The sequence below is a fragment of the Myotis brandtii genome, unplaced genomic scaffold (assembly GCF_000412655.1).
Source record: "Myotis brandtii unplaced genomic scaffold, ASM41265v1 scaffold266, whole genome shotgun sequence".
In the NCBI taxonomy this organism is placed as follows: Eukaryota; Metazoa; Chordata; class Mammalia; order Chiroptera; family Vespertilionidae; genus Myotis; species Myotis brandtii.
This window is the reverse complement of record NW_005360124.1, coordinates 2,258,824-2,270,133: the sequence shown is the minus strand read 5'-3', so window position 1 is coordinate 2,270,133 and position 11,310 is coordinate 2,258,824. Positions and strand designations below refer to the sequence as shown.

At 38.2% G+C, this 11,310-nt stretch overlaps 1 protein-coding gene across 1 annotated transcript; it reads right to left on the bottom strand.

The window, feature by feature from the left end:
* Positions 1-3,550: 3,550 nt before the first annotated feature.
* LOC102241039 (chromosome unknown open reading frame, human C9orf64) lies at positions 3,551-11,065 on the bottom strand. Its single transcript, XM_005868276.2, is given in 5 exon segments — positions 3,551-3,801; positions 7,349-7,544; positions 9,833-10,092; positions 10,601-10,777; positions 10,779-11,065. Coding segments are annotated over 5 exon segments (969 nt in total). The 5' UTR covers positions 10,882-11,065; the 3' UTR covers positions 3,551-3,568.
* Between the last annotated feature and the right edge of the window lie 245 nt (positions 11,066-11,310).

The window sequence follows — 11,310 nt, the reverse complement described above, 5'->3', positions numbered from 1 at the left end:
ATTAATCATGCAGTTCAGTACTGTTAAGTGCATTCTCATTGTTATGCAACCAATCTCCAGAATTCTTTATCTTGAAAACCTGAAACTCTATACCCTTAAGTTAAACAATTCCCCATTCACCCCTTTCCCCAGTCCCTGACAACCACCATTGTACTTTTGTCTCTAGGGATTTGATTACTCTAGGTACTTCATATAGGGAATGATACAGAATTTGTCCTTTTGTGACTGGCTTATTTCACTTAGCACAATGTCCTAAAGGTTCATCCATGTGGTGACTACAGCTTTCTGTTGTCTTTTAAATTGTTTCTCTATTCCCTACATTTTCTGTAAATTAGTTGTTAGGTCTACTCTAGACTCTTGATTAGATTCGGATTCAATTTCTCTGCCAAGAATAATTCATAAATGGGGTTGTGTACTTCCTATTGCAACACACCAGCAGGCACAAAATGTCTGCATATCCCACTTTTGGTGATGTTAAGATTATTGGTGAGTTCAGGTGCATTCAGCCTAATCCATCCATTAAAAAAGTTCCCCATCAACATTTTACTTAATAGTTTTAACAGCCATTGGTCAATAAATCCGGTCATTTTCCAGATCTACTAATTCATTAGGAATTCCAAAATGGTTATTTTCTAATTCCAATATTCCTTTTTACATTTATTAGCTGAAATTATTCTATAGAAAAGAGCTTTCCCTCCATCAGATTATCCTGAAATGCAGTTAGTATAGAAATAGCAGGATACATACTTGACTTTTCCCCCTTTTAGTTATTGATTTTGAGAATAATGAATTGATCAACCAATAGTTTCTTTTTTTGGAGTTGAACTCATAGATTTTTGCTTTCCAAATACTACTATTTTCATTCCTCAAGGTAAGTATATCTAGATTTCTTATTAAATACCATTTGACCTATTGTTTCTTTTCATTTTAATTCGGGCATCATCAAAGTTATTGAGCCTTAATAATTGAATTCCATTCCTGCAACCAACCCTGAGAATGTCAAAGTAGGAATGGTAAAAGAAGGGAGAGAGTTACTAGGTTTTTTCCCCCCACAGAAAATTGATTAGTTCTTTCCTTAAATTGAATTAGTTCTTTCATTGAACCAACTCAGACTGTAGCCTTACGCTTTTCCTAGCTCTTCTTCAGCAGTTCCCACCTTGAAATGATCCCCACCTGCCAAAATATTCTGAACATACAAAGGTATAGAAGACAAGGTTGTTTGGGATGCTGGCTATCCCTTCTTTTCAATAAGCAAATCTCCTCTATTTCTTCAAGAACTGCCCCTGCTCCACTTCATAGGCAAGCCAAGTATGTGACCTTTGCCCCAGGCCATAGCAAAGGCCAGAGTGGCAGGTGCAGAGGTGCATGGGGCACCTGAGACTCAAGCCAGGCTCATCAGCAAAATCTGATTCTTGCTTGAGCTATTGGCAAAAAAATTGCATTCAGTTGCCTGGACTCATTACCTATTAGTTATCTCTTCAAACAGAGCAAAAGAAATATAAGGTATGGTGTCTAGGCATGGCTAAGGCCAGCTCTTTCCCTGGATTTACCCTTTTTTTTATCATTACATTTCCTTTTTCAATAAGCTAATTTCATTCCAGTTTTTTTTTCCCACTAAAAACTAAAATATCCTCCCGCAGGCACCTTGTTCCTACAACCAGAGTCTATAAAGAGAACTAACTATGTGCAAAAACAAAAACAAAAATATCCTTAACCCAAAGAAATAAAAACAGAAAGGAAACAGAAAAGAAGGAATGTAGTGCATGAGAAGAGAAACTTAGATGAACGCCACAATAATATATTTCTTCAAATTTCCAATTGCTTTAGTCAGTAAATTTTATATCTGAATCTTGCAAGTGATTTAGTTGCACCATACATTTATTATTTCTGTGTGTGTGTGTTTTTTAAATGTATTTTCATTGATTGCAGAGAGGGAGAGATAGAAATACCAATGATAAGAGAGAATCATTGATTGGCTGTCTCCTGCATGCCCCCTACTGGGAGGGGGGGAGGCAAATCGAGCCTGCAATCCAGGCATGTGCCCTTGACCAGAATCGAACCTGGGACCCTTTAGTCCGCAGGCCAGCGCTCTATCCACTGAGCCAAACCGGCTAGGGCCATTTATTAGTTTTTTATTTTACAGTCAATATCTCTGAGTTATTTTGCCATATTACTTATCTATACCTGTATTAGGGTTCTCCAGAGAAACAGAACCAATGGAATATGGAGAGAGATAATGATAGACATAGGTCTATCTATAGACCTATATAATGTCTATCTATCTATCTATCTATCTATCTATCTATCCATTTAAAGAGAGTCAGAGAAACTTATTTTAAGGAATTAACTCACATGATTATGGGAGCTGGCAAGTCCAAAATCTGAAGGACAGGCCAGCAAACTGGAAATTCAGATAAGAGTAGATGTTACAGTCTTCAGTCTAAACAAGCTGTGGGCAAACTACGGCCTGCGGGCCGGATCCGGCCCGTTTGAAATGAATAAAACTAAAAAAAAAAAAGACCGTACCCTTTTATGTAATGATGTTTACTTTGAATTTATATTAGTTCACACAAACACTCCATCCATGCTTTTGTTCCGGCCCTCCGGTCCAGTTTAAGAACCCACTGTGGCCCTCGAGTCAAAAAGTTTGCCCACCCCTGGTAAACTCTGCAGGTCAAGCCAGCAAGTGGGAAACGCAAGCATGATTTCCATATTTGTAGTTATTATGACAAGTTTCCAGCAGATGGCAGGGAAGTGCTTGGGGAAAAAATACCTTTTTGAGTCACACAGTCACAGGGAGCTGGGAGGGTAGATAATAACAAAACTCAAGATTAGAAAGAAGGCGGGGGTGAAAGTGGGAAATAAGTGAGTGGCAGATAATGAGAGTTCTGAAATATAAAGTAAATAATCAAATTCATTGTAAACCTTTTAAAATTATATCTGGTCAATTCTATTTGAATGAAAGAATACATTTCAGGTTTAAGAAAAGTTTTTAAAATCTTTATTCAATTTCAATGTAGTTATATACTCTGAAAGAAAAATAAAACTGGACAGACTGATATCTTGAATTGAAATAATTATGTAAAAAATCCCACTGTCATTACCAATAATGAGTTTAAAACAAGCTGTCAAGATTTTATAAGAGTAGCAGCAATTATATAGCAAAGACCTTACCCACCCCTGTTTCATATCTCATGATTAAGGTATACAGAAAATTATACATTGTGAAAAGATACCAATTAAATAGATGAAATACTGTCACTGAAGATTAATTATAAGACATGATTAATTTTAAGAAATCTGAGATTTAAAGCATTAAAGTTCCTTCACTATTTCTGTCATGTGTTCACAAAAAGGAAAAATAGTGTCAAACTAAATAAGCAGAAAAAGGATAAGTTTGGGAATACAGAGTGATATGTCAGGAGAAAATTTTTAAGTGAGACTGGGTAATCAGTGTTCTTGTTGCTGTAACCCTACCACTTTCTCTTAATATCAAAGTGAAATTGTATAAACAATTATGTGATATAAAAACGCAAGCAGTTTACTTTGGGTCAATTTACACTTTGGGTCAATAATATATGCAACGTGTTCGATGAAATGGAATCCCTTTCATATCATCCCTGTGATCACGGGCATAGTCCCATAAGTAATAATCCAGAAGAATGGAATTGATCTCTTCACTCGTTTTTTCACCCTTTTTTTCAATAAGCTCCAGAAGACAATCCCGGATCAGCTCAACACACCAAAGTGAGCACCCTCTGATTTCTACTTCTTGCCTACTCCCATACGAGAGCATTTCTCCTGCAAAGGGAAAAACAGAGCAAGAAGCACCAACAGTCAATGATATGAAATCTACTCAGAACAGTACTATAGAACAAAACACAGTTTTAAAACTGTAAACCTCTGACTTTATTTATTTTTGGTAATTTAAACTATTTCTAAACTCAGGCATTAATTCAAAATTGCAAGTTAAGTTCCACAAGGATATGGATGATGTCTGGCTTGTTTGTCTCAATATTCCTAGGACCTAGCATGGCAACTTGCACATACTAGCCCCCAATAAATATTTACTAAAAGAAATATTATAAGAGTCAGAGGTTTGATTTTCATATGAAATCTCCTGTCAAGTGTTGATAACTAATAAAAATTGCTTAAAACACTCTTCAGGCTGAACACATCTGTAGGCCTCTTACACAGATTTTCACAGTACCCGATAAGCACAATGATCCAATGAGACTTAAGAAAAATGCTCCAGCCCCACTAGGTTCCACTCTGTCACCTGGAATCTTAAGTAATGTTACTTACGTCCCATCTACCCATCTCTCCCAAGGGCTTAGGCACTGGTCACTGGGGAAGAACCAGTGGAAGAACAGACACTAGCTGTGCCCCTCCATTTCCTTATTTTGCTCCAGGTGCCAGCATACAAATCCATCCCTTCCTCTTCATTCTCTTGTTTATCAATTCTCCCAAACTTGACTATCAACTTGCCAGAATTCTCAAATCAACCACAACAGTGATCTTGGAGGCAGATTCACCACCCAAGTAGAGTCATTTGATGAGTCCACTACCACAGCTGACAGCTTGACTGCCACCTTGACCCACAGGCATCCAGTTAAGCAGCACCCAGACCCCTGACCCACAGAAACGGTGAGATGATAAGTGTCTTGTTTTAAGTCACTAAATTTTAGCATACTTTGTTACCCACCAATAAGTAACTGTCGGTTGTACTGTGTTCTCCAAAAAGATAGCAGTCAAGTCAAACTCCTGGTACCTGTGAATGTGGTCTTATCTATAAACAGGCTCTTTGCAGATGTAATCATATTAAGATGAGGTTACACAGGATTAGGGTGGGTCTCATATGCCATGACTGGTGTCTTTGTAAGAAAAGGAGCAGATACAAAGAGAGAGAGGAGACACCCAGGGAAGGCCATACTTGAAGTGATGTAGCTACAAGCCAAAAAGTGCAAAGAATTATTGGGAGCCACCAAAAGCTAGAAAGAGGTTAGGAAGGATTCTTCCTGAGAGCCTCCAGAGGGATTCAGACTTAACTTCCACAGCTGTGAGAGAATAAATGTCTGTGGTTTTAAGCCATCCAGTTTGTGGTAATTTTGCATGTCAGCCTTATGAGACTAATACAGGGGGATAGGACATGGATTTTTGAAAGAGAAAAAAATGAAACCATTTGAGAGGAATGACAAACATAGAGTCAGGGAAGGCAACATGGCCAACATATTAGGCCTAAAACTCAACCCTAGAATCACAGTGAAGAATCTAAATCTAGCCAAATTGCATTGTCAGTCTTTATAATTGGCTAAAAATATATATATGCCTTTGGTGAAGAGATGGGTTAAAGATAAAATAAACAAAAATCTGGGTAGGCTTTCCAAGGACTGTCCTGGAGATATCCTGAAAAGAGGAGAGTAAAAGAAATATAAGTGTAGCACATCCTCAAGTTTGGAGGCAGAATCATTAGAGGTCAGTTAAGGAAATTTCTACCTCATCTAGTCAAGCCACCTGGTTTTAGATTTCACTTAAGATTTTTTTTTTCAGTACATATACCTTTACATTTATAGTTTCTGTTTCTCCTCTAGTTTGCTAATAGAGTACTTTTCAGGAAAAAAAATCCAACTTTGTTTAAACAAACTAGGGGCAAAGATATTTGTTCACCCTATACCAAACTGGTAAGGATAGCAGTCTTCTTTTAGGAGCTGGACAAAAATGAAGGCAGTAACAGCTGCAGATGCACATCTGGAAAAGAGCATCTGGAGACGATGAGGATGGCAGGAGAAAGTTCAGACAACTCTGTCCAACTATGTTGGATGGATCCCTTCTAACCAGGGTTTTTTTCACAGTAGCAGAGACAATGGATGCTATAAAAATTCAAGAGAAGGAGATGGACAAATCATGAAGAGTCAGGAAAAGCTATGTGGAAGAGGTAGCACTGGAGCTAAGCCTTTGTGGATGTGTAGGATTTCAACTGAAAAAAGAAAATTTGAATTTGGGTGAGGAAAACCAGGCAAGAAAATGTTTAGAGATAGGAACGAGCAGCATATACATTGGCCAAAAAAAAGATCAGCTGACTATGTCTGTATGCAAAGGAAGCCCTGACTGCTAACAGTTGTCCCTTTTAAAGGTATCCAATAATAACCCGGGACATGAGCATTATGACATAAAATGGCTTGTTATTTTTCAAATGAGGAAACAGAGAGACAAAGTGGATTGCCCAAGGCAGCATTAAAGCCTGGAAGAAGCAACCACAGGAATAATGGTGCCTTTATATTCTGTATTATTCTTGAGTGATTAAAATCTATTTCACAAGAGAAAATTATGCAACATAAAAATGACTTTCTTTTAAAAATAAAGAAAAAAGTAGCTGAAAATACAGCACCCAAAAGAGAAATTAACATTAAAATTTTACAATATAATTATTTTCCTTACACAAAGAAATGTTTAAGAAACAAAAAGCTAATTTTCTCACAAACACAATTATTTGTACTCTTATATTATAATAAGGCTTCCACTCTTGAGAATAATCAAATCCAATAATGGTAAATAAACAAACCTAGAAAAGCGAGTGACTGGAGCATTTGAAATCTTGCTTCCTGGCATGTCACCAGTTTGGCTCAAGTAAACAAATAAACTCATACAAATAAAAATTAAAAAAGAAAGAAAACTGAGTGACTTGTGCAAGATAACCCAGTGGCAGACCTTGAAGCCTCCAAACTAAAAATCCACTTCATATTACCTCTCATCCCTATTTTATTTCACACTGTAGTGTGCTCTTTGGCTTAATACTCTTCAAATACTACACTTGATGAACTGTCTTAGTGTTGCACACCTTCATGTAATAGAAATTTAGATTTCACTCTATTATGATGCTCTAAAATGATAATATCTTTTTTTTTTCAAATATATTTTACTGATATTTTACAGAGAGGAAGGGAGAGAGATAGAGAGCTAGAAACATCGATGAGAGAGAAACATCGATCAGCTGCCTCCTGCACATCTCCCACTGGGGATGTGCCCGCAATCAAGGTACATGCCCCTGACCGGAATCGAACCTGGAACCCTTCAGTTCGCAGGCCGATGCCCTATCCACTGAGCCAAACCGGTTTCGGCGATAATAATATCTTAAATAGTGCAATTTCCCACAATATCCATATTCCATAGTATAACAACAAAAAGCAATTTTCTCCATATTTTAATTGCCCTTGCATTTTTTCTTTACGTATGTTTTTAACAATAAGCATTTCTTTTTTCTAAGGAAAGGAGACCTTTTGTGAAAGAAACTAGAGACTCAACAATAATTCACAGTATAAAAAAGAATGTCTTAATTAAGCTGACAAACCTTTGAGAAGCTTCTCCAGTAGTTCTTCAGAGTATTTCAGGGCTCCCAGGTGAACAAGAACTTGAGGTAATCTATAGTCAGCAAACATGGTAATACTGGAGATGTCCTTAAAGCAGCCGTCTCCTTCTCCCTCTAACACACTCCACGTATCTGCCACAAGGATTTGGGCCCGTTTGTAAAAAGAAATTCTTTTCCCCTGATGAGTGAAGAGAATATAAATGTTACCTGGGTATCTCAAAGCTTTATGAAATGCTATAAAAAAAAAAAGACATGTTGAAAATATTTTTCAAGGGAAGAATTATCTTACTCTGTTGGTAATAGACCTTTTACAAAAAAAAAAGGGGGGGTGTAATAAATATTAAATTACCTCTATCACTCCAAATTTACTTCCTATATTTTTCAAGGCACATAAAATACAACTTATGTAATCATGATACTATTTAGTGTTCTTTTTCAATAGTATTACTTCATGTACATATTTCTGTGTCACTATAATCGACCTACTTATTATTTTTTATAGCTAGATAGTATTTCTTTAGAGAGTTTATATATGTTTTTCTAATTGCAACATAATCCACATTAATTGTATAAATATAGAAAGGTATAAAGAAGAAAATAATCATCCCTAAACTCACCTCGGAAGAGAATCACAACATTCATTTTTGCCTGTTTCCTTTCAGATACTGTGATTAACTTATTCACAGATAAAGACATAATTGACCAACAGCTAGAATTTGTCTGCCACTTTTGGAAATGGTCAAAGTTAATATGTAACAAAAGTAAACTACCAATTGTATTTATACATGGAAGAAAAAAATTAACTCAGCATTATAAGATAGTGGGTTATAATTTAACTCAAAATTCTCTACAAATATAGGATGAGGCAGAAGTAGGTTTATAGTTGTTTGTTTGGAAAATAATACAATAAGTAGTAAGTAATAATACAAGAATAAACTCTGTGTTTCGTGTACTCACAACTATAAACCTACTTTTGCCCCCCCCCCCTTATATTCAAATGGACCCAGGAACTGGATCCATTTCTTGAAAAACAAGGCTGAAATGATGTACTTTGAAAACAAATCTCAAAGTAACCTCTGCATTAGCAAAATGGTTAGTTAAAACAGAATGAAGTTCAACAGTAAGCTAACCTATGGACTCTTTTCTAAGAACTGTCTCTGCCCATCCACACACCCTGAAAGCCACATCTAAACGGTCACAATCCCTGCCAGTTCAATCAGTCCTTGCACATAAGTTTTAGAACTGGAACTGAGAAAATCAGTCCGTCCGCAGAAGCAATAATATGCAAAGTTCATGGACCTCCATGGAAAAAGCTGGTCAACAGTAAGAGAAAAATGGAGTCAACAGAAGCTAAAAGGAGAAACTGAATCCTGATGGCACTAAGCCCTTGATTGATCCTGGATGTGTCTATCCGAAATACCTTCCAAAAATTCTTCTTTTTGATACGTTTTTTCTAGTTTTGTTTCTGTCATTTGCAAATAAAAGAATTTTTACATACACAATCAGGCCTTCTCTCACTTTAAAGCTAACTATTATCTAAATAACCTAAGATAAACTAATTAAACTTTCTTTTACAACTGGTTCCTGCTGCAAAGGGGACAATATGCCCCTTGTCCTTAGGCTCCAAAGAGCAATTTAAGCAATATTATTGGTAATTTTAGTTGCTGAAATGTGACTACAAAAGGGTAGTTTGAACATTTGACTTAAGTATTCATTAACTTAGGCAATAAATCAACAGATTTATATTATGTGAATCTGCTGAAGTTGCTTTCAATTCTTGTCATAGTTAAAATATACAGTGATAAGATTCTAAATTTTTACATACCTAGAACGGTATACAAAATGCTCACCATTTTAAAAGTAAATCTCTTTAAACTATTTTGTACCATAAAGCAATAATACTGTCAAAGTATTCTGTCCATGTAAAGGAAAACACATTATATATATACATATATATCAGAACTCTGCAAAAAATACTTTTTAATAGAGAATTATTTTAAAATTATTAAATAAAACAATTATTTAAATGTATTTAAATAAGTAGAGAATTTAATAAAATAACTATTTAAATATACTTAAATAGAGAAATTTAGTATACATTCTGATTTTCATCTAATGAAAGTAGATTTTTTGAAGTATTAAAAGGACCTCTTTATCCCTAAGTGACAACATCATGTTCAAGGTTCAGTGTTGTATTTAGGTTTGAAACATTTTAAAAGGACAACCAAAAAATAAAAAGGACAACACAAAGGGACAGAAGAATTATGGGAATATACTGATTAGAAATCACTAGAGAAGTAATGTCTTTGAAACACTACTTAATTTGTTATATTCCTTGTCCACAAGAACTTCAAAATTTAAGTTTTTATTCTCAAAAAGGAGTTCCAGAATAAGAGTCCACAACTAAGAGACTTGACAATGAAAAGATAATCAAGAATTCTAAAATCCCCAACGAAAGCAACTCACCTCAAACTCAGTCACATCTCTGTAAGAGGGAAAGTTTTCAACTACCAGATGCATTAACTTCTGTGCACTTTTTTCACTTTTTCGGACACAGTTAAGAAAGGAGCCTTCAAATTTCTCAAGCAAGATTTTCCCGGTTTCATTGAGAATCCGATGCCTCTCTTCGATCAAAGGCATGGGCACATCCGTGTCAGAACGGAGTATATGCCGAACCTGATCCAGGGACACTGTGGCATAGTACGAAGCACTAGTTATTGGTATCCCTTGGGGAGAAAAGGAAACGCAAAGGAACCATGTCACATTTTTATATTTATCAGACCCCTTTCTTTTACAACATAGTTAATATGAAACTAAATGAGTGTTGCAGGAATGAACTAAAAGTGGATGAGTAATAGAAAACCAGACCAGGTGCCTCATTTTCTATGGATTCATCTGTACTGTTTCATCCACTTCTAACAACTGTAAAATTACATCAGGTGTATTTTGGCTGCGTAAAACGTGTTCTCTATCTGTCCCCTTTGTTCTTAAGATTGCATCAGACTGGCTTTTGTGCTTAGCTGCGACACTGATACCAGGATCAGCGCCCGCTGAGTAAGGATGTTTAATGACGGCCTCTTAGCATGCTTTTACTGTAAGCTGCGGGGCTGGCGAGAGGAACTGCAGGTTCGCCTTATTAGCACATGACTCCATCTCCCACCCCGCTCCTCGGGACCCTCCCGGGAAGCTGACGCCTCAAAGGCTGCAGGTCTGACGGCCCGAAGGGGCACCCACCTTCGTCCAGGGCTCTGTTGATGGCGGCGCACAGGGACCAGTACCCACTGTACGTCTTGCCCCGGTAGCCCACCAGACATTTGTGCTCCTCATGCTCCGACCAGAAGGAGAAGTTGAGTGTGTCTGCCACGAACACCCAGTTGACCGCGGCCTCGTCGGCCGCCCTGGGGTTCAAGCAGCAGCTCGGCCACCCTCCGCACGCCTCCGCCGTCGATGGACACGTCTCGGCTGTTCTCAGCAATGAACTTGGCGGACTCCCGGGGAGGTAGGGGCCCGTCCATCCCGCCTCTCCCTTTGGGACTCGGGAAAGACAGCCAAACTCTCTTTCCACTGCGAGTCTCCCTCCCCACCCGCGGCGGGACCCCTCACACACTCACACTCACACACACGCACACACTCAGCGGGACCCCTGCCCTGCCTGGGGTTCCGACCCCTGCACACTCACCCACACGCACACTCACACACACACACTCACACACACACACTCACACACACGCACGCACTCAGCGGGACCCCTGCCCTGCCTGGGGTCCCGCCCCCTGCACACTCACCCACACGCACACTCACTCACGCACACACACGGCGGCACCAAGGACCGAGATCTCCGCAGGAACCGGTTCTCCTCTCTGCACGGTCGCTCCGCCGGGCACCTACGGAGATGCAGGGCCAAGCTCCCTGCCACGCAGCCGCACTTCCGGGAAAGCGGCCCC